General features: G+C 43.3%; 1 protein-coding gene across 2 annotated transcripts in view; it reads left to right on the top strand.

The window, feature by feature from the left end:
• The first annotated feature begins 12,104 nt into the window (after nt 1–12,104).
• The window catches only part of ABCC4 (ATP binding cassette subfamily C member 4), a 143,168-nt gene continuing 142,099 nt past the window's right edge, over nt 12,105–13,173 (top strand). For both annotated transcript variants that reach the window (XM_058839076.1, XM_058839083.1), the window contains exon 1: nt 12,105–12,325. In XM_058839076.1, the coding sequence (XP_058695059.1) occupies nt 12,252–12,325 (74 nt within the window). In that variant the 5' untranslated portion in view covers nt 12,105–12,251. The remainder of the gene's footprint in view (nt 12,326–13,173) is intronic.

Genomic DNA, 13,173 nt, shown 5'->3' on the forward strand with positions numbered 1-13,173 from the left:
AATATTATATTTTTCTATCCAAAAATAAAGTTTTGATTCTTCAATTTGAAATCACTTGTTCAGTCTATAATTTCTTTTAATATTAAAAATGTAAAGTGTTCAGATTTACAGGCTTAATAAAAAGCTTTCTTCAAGCTGAAATTACCTCTTCTATGAAATTACCATCAAATAATAATAAAAAAGTATCATTCACATAGGTTCATCCATCCATCTAACTGCCAAAAGAGCATCCTTTTTTCCACTTCCCTTACTGCTTTCACTCTCTATCGTCTGATATTTATTATTATTTAATTGTGCTGCCATTCATCCAAGCCAGGGCTGAACTGTGCTTGTTGCTGCATGATTAGGTAGCAAAACCTTTAAATTAACAGTTTCACTAAAGAAACCTTTAGATTAGAGACATAAATAAAACAGTTTTAATCGAATATTTATCCAGTGCAATCAACCAGAAAAAAATGGTTGCCATGGCAGCTAGAATTTCCCTGTATGAATGTTAGGAGCTGTGATAGTTCACTGGTCAAGCAACAAAGTTAGGAACCCCTGCTTCTTCTTTGGCTGTAGAAACGTATCATTGGTATCTCTCTCTGAATTCTTTATTTGTTCAGTTGCCAACAAATTTAGGTGTGCTTTTTTTAATGTTGCTAAAGTCTGCTACCAAAGATAAAGTTTTTGTCCCTCTGCATCAATCCCATTGTTGTCATTCATACAAATTATACTCACCTTAAATGTATTTTGCAAATAGTGCTTTTAGCATCGTGTCTCATTAGGGAGCTAAGGATGTGCTTAGCCAAAGCATTTTGCTTTATGGCTGTCTAGGTCTCAGCTAGAAGTAAAACTCTAAGCTTCTCTACTGGTTACTGTAAGGGAGCAGAGACCAAAATGCAGATTTGTATCACCTTGGCATTTGTGGTATTAGACTGTATTATATCACCACTGAATTACCGTTTGTTTTTTTCTCTTGTGGCAAAGACAATGAGAACTGCAGTTCCATGTTTCTTTTGTAAGGTTCTCATACTCATACTTCTCTTTAGAGAGAAGTACGTTACCACAAGTGGTGCCTAATTCAAATAGAATGTTAGCTATTTCACAGAGAAGGGACAACATCACTTTACATCTCTGGACTCCAAGCAGCTTATATATTTCTGAATAATTAAGGCCTGCAGGGATGTTTAGGGATGTATCTCATATTTGGACTTACCTGAGGGGTAGTGCAATGAATGGGAACAGGCTTTGGAGCCCACTTGGAGTTCAGTAGGATGCTAGATTGATTTTAATTCCCAAAAGTCCTATTTACTCCTGTTTACCTGTTCGGATGCTGTCAATCTAATTTATGTGCAGATATGTCCAAGGAAATGGCTGAGTTTACTGAATCACTCCTGCTGAATAGAAACTGTGCAGGAGGAAGTGGAAAGCACTCAGCCAGTTCATCTACTCACAAATGTTTCAAAGCAGAACTTACTAATGCCATGGTTGTCTTATGCTGGGTGGGCCTTTTTCCTTCAAATAATGACCTTCCTATAAGGAAATATCATTCTTACAGAATTACTTAAGGAAAATATTTTTTAAAATTTGTCAGGCTAAATGACTCATTCAAAAGGGTCATTATATAAAATGTAGAACAAAAGCTGGCAAAATTACTCTAATTCTTTTTCTGTGATAATGTAACTCCTGGGAATCCTGGTCCTGAGGAAGAAGCTCTACGCCAGTGCTGGACAATTAAAGAATGAAAATGACTGTCAATCCTCAAAGGAGCTCAGCTTTAATATATGAAAACAGTGCTTTATCCAATCCCCTTGAAACCCTGTATTATAAAGGTTACCTGGTAGGAAAATGAGGAAAATGAGTTCACTGAGTTTTTTTTACTCTTCATTTTCCTGTTGAGAAGAGCAGGCAGGAAAAGTCATCAGCACAGGTGACATGGTTAGCAGCATGATGGGATTGTGGAAAACTTATTCTTGTTGTGAAAGGATAATCATGGTGCTGCCTGCCTTTAGGAGGTGTAAAGCTTTTGGATATCCAGAGAGAGGGCTGATACTTTTGTGCAACTCTCTGATGGCTGGTCATCTCCTTTGAAGATGATCTGGAGAAGAATGGAGCACAGAGAGTGGCACCAGCTTTCTCTGGCAAGAGGGATGACAGTGTAACTTTGCTGCAGTGACATGCATTTTGAAGGCTATGAAATGTGTTTATTTAGAGAAATAGAATTACAGCTATGATTTCTGACACATCCCAAAGCCATTTCGTGCAGAAAGATATAATTTTATATATACACACAAATTTATTCCACCTATTCCTGCCTATCCCTGGTCGCAATTGAGGAGATTTGTAAAGAAGTTTTCTCTCACTTTGGTTTGTTGTCAGGTGTGATGCACACATTTGGCTTGCTGGACAAGCAGCCATTCCACACATTACCATCTTCTGGTCATCTTAGTACCTGCCATAATTATCCTCCTTCCCTGTCCCCCTTTCATGGTTAACCTCACTTTTTTAAAATTATGCTCAGTTTTCCATCCTTTTACTTCATTTTCCTTCCTTCTTGCTTTGGCCCCAGCTTGGATCCACCTTCTCCCCAAGCCTTGGATAATACCTCCCTCCAGCCCTTCTTCACTGAATCTCTGAGCTTCATGTAGTAGTCCTTACTGCCACAGCAGTTGTTCTTACACTGACTTTTCTAACTTCATGGTTGTTTCTCCTACTTATGCTATGTCTGGAACCACCACTCCTCTTCTGAAAATATCTGCAGTCTTTTTATAACTCTCTGACAGAGAGTATAAAGGTTGAAAGGTCATCAGGTGAATTTGCAGGCCAGAGGACTCGGTCAGGAAGCAGGTAGATGCAAACAAAGAAAAAATATTAAAATGTAACAAATGCAAACATGGCCACAGGATTCCCAGGAATGCTCTGCAGCTTCAAAGCAAGAGGAAGAAGTGGGTATGTGTAGGTTTACATCTGGCCAGTTCAAGTCATGGCATGGGAGTACTCCTGAATTTTTCACCAATGCTCACAATTGTGTGTATTTTGTGCAAACATAAGTAGCCCTTTCTATTATCTCCCACAGAACATGTGACTATGTTGGAGTTTAGTGGTCTGTATCCGAAGCCATGACATTCTTGTTTTAACAACACACCTGCCTGTTCCCTCAGGACTATACACACTCTTTGCACTTGGACATAGGAAATACAGTGAAGTTCAGAAGACAACGTGCGCATCCCTGAGGTAACATGGAGTACTATAAGCACATCTGGTTTTTATTCTCTTCTGTGTTTCCATAAACTATTGTTAAATAAAAGATCTCAGTTCTTGCCCTCCAAGTGCACTGTTGCCTCTTCTCGGAGATCTAAATAAATGCTGCAGCAACCAAGGTAAACATCTTTCCATGACAGACGAACTAGAACATCCTCACTGTAAGAGTAAGACTCCCTCTGTGGGAGACAAAATTTTCCACCTTGGTTTGTCTGAGGCTGAGAAAAATAGTCATGGAATGGGAGCACTAAGGAAGACTTTCCTCTAATGGCAATATACATTACACCAACCTTTTTTCTCTAACATAAACACAGCTGTGAGCATATTAGCTTGAAGCTGCACAAACCAAAACAGATTAAGAGCAAGAATAAACATGGCATTTAACATGTTGCTAGAAGACACCTAGATGCAAGTAGTGATTAAGGTGTTGTAAGAGTCTACACAAAGGAATAGATATGCTTGGTGCCTGTGAGTCAGTATTTATAAGCATTTGAGTCACAGAAACATTGAATTGTTTAGGTTGGCAAAGACCTTTAAGATCATTTAGTCCAGCTATTATCTAACATTGACAAGGCCATCACTAAACCATGTCCCCAAGTGCCACATCTACACACCTTTTACATATCTCCAGGCATGATGACTCAACCACTCCCCTAGGCAGCCTGTTCCAGTGCTTGGCACCTCTTTCTCTAAAGAAATTTTTCCCAACAGCCAAAGTAAACCTCTCCTGGTGCAACATGAGGTCATTTCCTCTTGTCCTATCACTTGGTAGGAGAGACTAATGTCCACCTCACTGTAGCCTTCTGTCAGGTAGTTGTGGAGAGCTGTAAGGTCTCCCCCAAGCCTTCTTTTCTTCAGACAAAACACTTTGTAGTGTTTGGGCTTAAATTTACCATTTTAAAGTAAACTAGATAAAGGAAGATTTTAGCATTAATTATTATATTAGAAGTCTTGTAAAACTCTGACTCACAAAATGCATTCCTGGTATGCAGTCCACCTGTGCTTGCAATACCCCAGAGAAGTGTCAGGCTGCCAAGAAAGAATTAAGGAACAAGGGCCTCACCCAGTGGTGTGTGGATAGGAGTGAGGATGCCAAGGATATGTGGGCAAAAGAAATTGCCTTTTGGGACCTCTGCATTGGCAGGTAATTGGTGGGCTGCTGACAGCTGTGCCCAGAAGTGTCAGAGACACCTTTTGTTAGTTACTTCCCAAACTGTGGGTGCCCCAGAAAAACGTGGGAACTCCATGTGACCCAGCCAAAAAGTCAGGCCATGGATCTACATGCGCTAGATCCTGGTGAAACAGCCAAGATCTAAGGAAGGCCAAGTGATAACAGTGTTGACAGACCGTGTTGGTCATGGCTGAGAGTAAATGTGTTTGCTGTCATTTTACATGGGTTGTGTTCTGATTTGACAGTCTGTATTTGCTGGGAAGTGCCTCACACCCAGGTCAGATGTTACTTGACATACATTGAAGATGTCTCTGTTGGCCTTAGCTTATTTCTTTTAGAACAGAATTGCCTTTTCCACTTTCCATGTGTCACTAGCTTTCCAGGAAAGTATTGAAAACTGAGTAAACTATCCTCTCCTTTCTCACCAGAAAAATAAAGAAAAACTGAAAATTTTTGAAATAATAATTTTAATTTTTTTCCTTTTTTTTTTTTTTTTTTTTTTACTTTCCTGTCCTTAGCATCTTGTTAGAATGCCTGGTCACTTTCTTTGCCTTCTGTTTTCCAAAGGCAATGGTGTACACACATACAGACTTGTATTTGACTTTGCCTTGTGAGGTTCCTATTAAAGTTAGAAATCAAGAGTGCAGTGTGTTTCATTTCCTACTGAAACTTACCTGATTTTATTATCTCTAAATATTATTGACTTTGCAGTATTCTAGCTTTTTTCCATCTTCATCCAGGATGCTGGACAACATCAGGCTTTCGGTTAGTCCATTGATGGCAGCAAATTCTCCCAAGGTGTCTCAGAAAAGGTGAAAAAATAGTTAACATATATTTTAGGTTCATTCATATTTGAAGAAAATGTATAGACTGAGGATCTCTTCTGGAAACATTTGCAGTTCCTATTGTGAGGTCAGAATTCTTGCCATATAACAAGAGAAGTTACTTTAATCATGTCCAAAATCCCATCATAGTTGGTAACCCCCAGAAGGGAAAAAGCCACACTTTGCCACTCAAGATAACTAAGGTTTCCTGTTTGGCTCTGTGTTACAGAAAGAAAAAAAGACCTATGCAGTAATTTATGACTTTTTCTGTGTTGTCTTCTGTCCTCTTTTGGCTATTGCCAAAAATCATTTTATCAAACTTCAGTCTGGCAATGACAAATGAAACAATCAGGATCCAGATGATCTTGAGAGTGATGTTTCATTCTGAAAAGCGACCTTTTTCCTCTGGAGCTTATTGCTTACTCATGTAATTTTCTTCCTTTCCAGAAGAAAATAATTCTTCTTTTTCCTGATTTTGGCATGTAAATAGAGTGGCTTCAACAAAAAACAGAAATATCTGGGCTGTAATGGTGGAGCTGCTGACTATTTGCTCTGTGGCTTATAAATTTGTGAGTGCTCACTATTTCCCTTTTCCTTCCTAAGGTAAAGGAGAACATCCATGCTTCCACTTCTGATGTCTCCTCTCTCCCTTTTGCCCATTTAGGTTAACAACAAATGAAAGAGAACATGCAATGGAAAATACATTTATACAAATAAATGTGGAAAATGCAAAAGGATGCTGTAATCAAGAAAAGCTTTGAAAAAAGCACAGATTTTAATCACTCAAGTCAAAGAATGTTATTTGCTGGTAGTTTGTTACATGTTTTCATAGCCACCTTTGAAAATAGAGCTTTCTTATCAAAGCCATTTGAATTCTATGTTTTACAGTGTCCCAAGTTTGCTTTAGAAAATCAATATAAAACTCTTAGGCATAAGATCCTCATCCATATAGCAAGAGCACAGTATTGCTGGAATCAGACCTACATGAACTGAAATTAACCATTCAAGTCCAGGCTGAGACGAGGTTTTAAAAAGGAGATTTCCCCTCCATTTTCTGGATGTCATGGTAACACCCTGGCAATCTTGCCCAGTCACAGAAAGTGCAGAAGTCAGAATGTGAGGCAATCCACTCCCTACCCTCAGACTAGGTTGCCTATGCTGAGCAAACATCTTGACAGAGATCATAGAATCACTGAATCACAGAGCATCTCAAGTTGGAAGGAACTCACAAGATAATTGAGCCCAACTCCCTGCTCCTTGCAGAAGCAATCTCGTGTTTAAAAGTCAGGGATGGAAAGTCTTCATTTCCCTAGGCCATCAGTCACGGTCTGCACAATAATTGCAGTAGGTTGGGTTTTGTTTGCTGACTCACCTTTGCCCTGAAACTACTTGAACTTAATTTTTTTGTTACTGTAATTCACTGTTGCTTGGAGATTATCCCTGGCTGCGTGCATTAGTATTAAGCTAGAAAACCAAGAGATCAGGAGAGGAAGCAGGCAAATAAAGGGCAAGATTTGCTGTAACGTATCAGTCGATAGAGAATGGAAGGAAAGACTTTTCAGAAACTGTATTATCAATATTATAAACATGGTTCAAAAAATAGAATACTTGAAAATGTAACGAATAGTAGCAGGAAGATTAATGCCTGTTACCTGGTGAGAGCAGAACAGTGAAATGAGCTCTTAGCTGCTTAGGAATGGTGAAGGGAGGGCTATGTAGCTCAGGACTGCAATATTGTAAACACACAAGTCTGTGTTTTCACTAATAATGCAGGGAGCTGCTGCTGAAAGCCTGATGCAACCTCATCTAAATCATCATACAAAATATCAGTCTCTAAGTGCATGAAATACAAGAGATGAAATTGTTAGGGGCAACTGAACAGGTGGTAGGTGAGTCAAGTTTAACTTTATTACAATCTTTTCTGTTACTTTTCTACTGCATCAAATGTTCAATTTAATATAAAGTAACTGGTTTGAATCTTATCATAGCAGATAATCAGTAGAAACTATTTGCTATAGATAAATGATTTCAACACAGTTTTGTGTAAGGCAAAAAAGTGTATCTGCAGCTACAGTCATCTATAAGGCATCAGAGATATCACCATGGGATAGACATGTAAAACACCATTAAAGGAAGGTTAAAAACTTCTGGAGTGGTAACTTGTGGCTGCATGGAATATCCTACCATGTTTAAAGGTAAGTGGGCACCGATGTGCACACACCTGATTTGCATCATAATTCAAGGAGGATGAAAACGTCAGCACAAATAAGAAACCATGACATGTAGAAGACTGATATGGAGACATAGAAAAAGATACAGGGAATATAGAAATGGCTAGTGGGGTAACAAGGAGAAATTGGAAAAGCATCCAGGAAAGACTGTTGGCATTACATACTGATGTTCAGGTTGCAATAACAAAAATTACAGCCTGGTTCTGCAGCACTGACATTTCCGTTCTGCAGCTGAACAAGAACAGACCAGTATGTCTGTACTGCAGAAGGACAAGCACCATTCCCCAGTGGATACATCAGCCAGATGATGAGTCAGGCCACTGGGTAGTGACAAGCTGGGCTCCCAGCCAGCGGGACAGCCTGCTTTCCTGCCAGCAGCGTGGTGAAATACAACGCTGCCTGTTTGGTTTGTCAGGCAGGCATATGGGCTGCCTTTCTGCCTGGCTTCAGTCAAAAACATTAAACTCAAACAATGCATGGTTGTAAAGCCTTCTCATTCTGCTATCATAGCTTGCCTTTGGAACACTAATCCCTGCAACATCTTTCAAACAGCTTTGAATTTGATTCTGTCCCTAATACTGCCTCAGAAATACCACGTAATGGTGAGCAAATCTTTTATATAGACTTTTCAAACACACTCATCCACAGCTTCTTGGTTTTCTAGGTTCTCATCTCAAAGCCCTGGGGTATGACATGGAAAAGCTCTCCAACCCTGAAATCAATGGTTGCTTGCTTGAAAGGGAAAGGTTACAGTGCTACATTCTCCAAAAAACTAAGCTTTAGGTTCCTTTTGCATAACAGGGATCAGTGCTTAAAGTTCACCTCAAGACCCACATGCTTTATTTGCCATCTGGACATCAGTGGAAACTGCCCAGTAATCTTCTAAGAGTTTTGAGAAGAGTGGATATTTATGAACTCCTTAATGATAAATGCCCTGAAAGTGCAGATGAAGAAACTTGTTAGTCTGACTGTATTCAAACTGAAAAGACAGTAAAGAAGGCATAAGACCATACATCATAAAATCCTTACTTAGTGAATAGTGTCTTTCTTGTGCACTGAATAAATATTATTTCCCCAAGACAATGTATATGCATAACAAGTTTAACTCAGTAGCCACTGCCTTAATTTGGCTATTGCCCTATTTGAATATCTGGCTTTGCTAGATTATTATCGATATGACTACGATAATTTAGATTTACTAAGTCACACATTGATTAGTTTGTTACATATCTTGTTCTCTCCACATGAAAATAGTGTTACCATAGCAAAATGTTCAATGCATAAAATGGCACTTGCTTTTTCTGACTCCTAAAATAGAAAGAAGATCATTAAATTCATTACTGTGCTCTTTTCCCTTCCCTTTCCTCTCCATGGGTAGTCCCAGGTTTTCATGAGCACTTCTTTGGCCAATTGCTTCACACTTCTTTATATCTGCATTAGCTTCTAATTGCAGTCTCAGCAGACAGAATTACAGGTTAGTTTGGCTTTCAGGATTTTTAAGAAAATGTTATGTTCCCTTTTCCTTTTAGTTTTTTCTACTCCAAAACTTTTTAGTATTTTGTTTTGGACTTAGGAGTAAACACTAGTATGTATTTAAAAATTAAGTAGTGTCAACATTCATCAATCATAATGATGGCCAACAAAAAATGTATTTCTTGAGGATTGCTTTTTGTCCTTTTCCCATCATCACAATAATACTGAAAAAAAAGTTATTTGAATATTTTGCTTTAATACTTTTATCTGCATTCTGAAAATAAATTACTATTCACGAATCGTCTACTACTTCCTTCCCCAAACTAAGAAATGCTTGGGTAATCTTTCATTGCACAACTACTTCACAAAGCTAAAGTCAGCCTTAAGATTTACATTTTCCTTTCTCCCTCTCCCTGACCCAAACTTTATCATCATTTTGGGACTTGCACTATGCTGTCATACCTTTTAATTCACTTTTGAGTATCTAGTTAGAGAAATCCGTCTCACAGAAATCTAAACCTGTCAAATTTTGCTGATGGGCAGAGCTTTTCTTCACAAATTTTGGGATATTATTTAAATTTATTATCCAGGCTATGGAATATATAAGCAGTATTTTGTTAAAGCCTTCCCTTTCAAACCACTACGCCCTTTCCACAAGTTTTTTTCCCTTGTTTTTATAGGGATTTATCTAGAGAAAGCTGTTGACAGGTGTACTACTTACTGTTCACAAAATTCTGTGGCACACCACATATGCACAAGCAGTGCATGCTGTTTCCAGCCCCATCAGTGTCCACTGACAGCAAGGTTAAGCTGGATTTTTCTGACATATGGTTATAACATTCCTTCACGCATTAACTGATGCTATTTATTCAATAATATAGTGTAGCCCCAACCCTCTTTTATCTCAACAACATGTCAACTCTGGTGTGTAAAATTAAAGTCAGATGCCAGCCCTGTCAATAGTTTCACTGTCAATACATTTAAGCAAGAAGAGATAGGGCTGGCTGCTCCTGGGGACATGAATGAAATGAATACACAGAACATAAGAATGGTGTTTGTTTTGCAGCTGGCTTGGAGTGGGAAGTTTAGGAGATCAGGGTTGTAGATCAAAATCTAGCTAGAAGTCAGTAACTGGTAGTGTACATCAGGTGTCACCCTGAAAACTCAGCTTCTGAGCTTGCTAACATAGTTTTCTAAAGACTTTCCCAGGACAGTAGCTGTAAGCATAGATATGTGTACATTCTTTCTGTTACACGTCTTGTGATGGGCATCTCTCATGGCCAGTGCAGTGAGAAAGTGTTATCCTGACCATCCAATCCCTGGCCGTGGTAAGAAGCCTATAAATCCTGGGAGGAAAAATAAACTCTTATTTTCGCCACACCTCGACCTGTGTCCGTGTGATCTGTTCATCTTCAGTGGCAACAATCAGGTGTTACATTAGATCCAAAACTATCTGACATCTCTATAAATGATCCATATGAAGCAGAGGGCTGCCTCAGCAAGTTTACTGATGATCACAGAATCACAGATCCATTAAACTGGAAAAGACCTCTGATATCATTGAGTCCACCATACGATCTAACACCACCTTGTCAACTAGACTGTGGCATCAAGTGGCACATCCAGTCTTTCCTTAAAGACCACCAGGGACCATGACATGTAACTGGGAGGAGTGGCCGATCAGTGACTGATAACACTCCACAGACTTGTGCTGCCATCCAGAGGAACCTCAAAAGGCTAGAGAAATGGGCTGACAGGAACTCAAAAAGTTCAAAAAAGTTCCCTTTGAGTAAAGTCCTGCACCTGGGGAGAAACAACACCAGGCACTGGTATGGGCTGGAGGCCACCCCAGCTTGGGGTCCTGGTGGAGACCAAGTTGAACATAAGCTACGAATGTGACCTTGTGGCAAAGAAGACTAATGATATGCTAGGATGCATGAGAATGAATATTTACCAGAAAGTTGAGGGAGGTGATCTTTCCTCTCTACTCATAAGTGAGGCCACTGCCGGAATCCTGAATTAAGTTCTGGGCTCCCCAGTCCAAGAGGGACATGGGCATACTGGAGAGACTGCAGTGAAAGGTCACAAGGATGATGAAGGGATTCTGGTTACCTTTCCTATGAGGAACGGCTGGGAGAGCTGTTCAGGCTGAGAGGTACCATTCAGCCTGGAGAAGGCTCAGAGGGGTCTCATTAGTGTGTATACTGATGAAAAGGGGACGGAGCCAGGCTCTGCCCTGCAGTGCCCAGTGACTGGACCAGGAGCAACAGGCACAAGCTGAAACACAGCAGGTTCCACCTGAACACCAGGAAACACTTCTTCATTGTGGGGGTGGCCGAGCACTAGCACAGGTTGCCTGGAGAGGCTGTGGAGTCTCCATCCTTGGAGGCACCCAGAAGCTGCCTGGACATGGCACTTGAGCAGCAGGGGTTGGACCAGGTGACCTCCAGAGGTCTCTTGCAATCTCCGCCATCCTGGATTTCAGAGACTGAGGAAAAAATAACAGCATGGCAGGGCACCATTCAGGCCACAGAGATAAACAGTTCTTTGGTTACTTCAGATACATCTCCTGCATTTCTGTCTTCCCAGGTCTCTTGCAGTTTCTGCAACTCCTTTTATTCAGGGTCGCTTTGGCAGGCCGTGGGCGACACGACTGGAGAGGAGTTTGGTGATCACTTGCTGAACCTTTGAAAACTGCCAATTTCAGTTCTGCACCGTGTTCTGAAATTAATTAGCTCCTTTAGTTTGTATCGCCAACCTCTCCTAAACACTGTTCTTTTGGTTCGGTTTTCGTTTTCGACTAGAAGAACATGCAACATCTGGGAAGCAGCGCTGACATCAAGCGTTTCTGATGGCGTTTGGTCCCGCTAAGCCTGACTTGCCCGACTCGCGACGGATTTTTCTGTCCAAAAAAGCCGGGTGGGCACCTCGCTTGGCGCTGCGTGCACCGAGGAGATGCTTTCCATCAGCAAAGGGCACGTACAGGCGCGAAACCGGGCGAGCGGAGCAGAGCACCCCGGCCGGAGGCTCGGCCCGCACCGAGCCAGCCGCAGCGGAGCTGCTCCCGGCGACAGCCGGCACCTCCTCAGGCTCCGCGGGGAAGCCGGGCCGGCAGGAGGCGTCCTGCGGCGACTGGCAGGAGTAGGAGGAGGAAGAGGAGGAGGAGGAGGGCCGAGGCGGGGGTGCCGGCTCTCCCGGAAACAGCGCCGGCCGGCGGCAGAGCGGCGGCGGCTGCCAGCGGTGGGAAGTCGCTCCTGGTCCTGCGCCCTCGCCGCACGCTGGGCGGCTCGGGGCGGCGTGGCGGGCGGCATGGAGCGGGTGCCCCGCGAGGAGAAGCCTAACCCGCTGCAGGATGCCAACCTCTGCTCCCGGCTCTTTTTCTGGTGAGCGCCAGGGCAGGGGGAAGGGCAGCGCCGGAGGTGCGGCGCCGGGGTGTACGCCGGCGAGGAAGGCGCCGGGCTTAGCGCCGCTGCCTTTACCTTGCCCGGCCGCTCAGGAATGCCGAGCCCCGGCTAAGGGTGCCCGGCTCGCACTCGAGCACGGCTCCCGGAGCGCCCCGGCGGCGGGCGGGCGGGAGGAGGGGAGGCAGCGAGCGGGGAAGGGAAGCGGCGGCCGGCGCTGCCCCGCTGGCAGTGATTGTACAGCCGCGGCTCGGGCGCGACCTGCCCGCCCCCGCGGGCCCGGCTGTCAGCGCTGCCCGCCGGGGCAGCCCCGGCTCGCAGGTGGGCTGAGGTCTCCTGAGGTGAACCCGGCAGCCCGCGATAATCTCCGGCTGCGCTCCGGGGGCCTGCCTATCTCGGGCACGGCAGCGCTCAGCCGGGCGGGCGCGGCCCCGTCGCCCCCTCCGAGCACGTGTTCGGCTCCCTCGGTAGCTGCGGGGAGGACGGGACCGTGTTCTGCTTCCTGGCCCGGGTACCCCTGCCCGGGACTGGCTGCAGGGGTGCTCCCAGGCATTGTTCTGCTTCCCCATTTGAATAACGGGTCGCGGGCAGGGATTGCTCATCCCGCCGAGGCGTGCTGGGCTTTCCCCTCCAGCAGTGAGGTGGTTTCTGACCCGCATGGCTAGGTGGGAACTTCCTGGCTTAAGGAATGGCTGGGCAGCATCCTGGCTGCTCTCATCCACGCATCTGCTGCCTCCGCTCCGGAGAGGTTTGGGGTGTTACAGAGCGAAGGCTGGCGGTGTTGCCACAAACTTTATGGGGCCACATGGCTACCAGTCCGGAGTTAGTGC

This window comes from Poecile atricapillus, chromosome 1 (assembly GCF_030490865.1).
Source record: "Poecile atricapillus isolate bPoeAtr1 chromosome 1, bPoeAtr1.hap1, whole genome shotgun sequence".
In the NCBI taxonomy this organism is placed as follows: Eukaryota; Metazoa; Chordata; class Aves; order Passeriformes; family Paridae; genus Poecile; species Poecile atricapillus.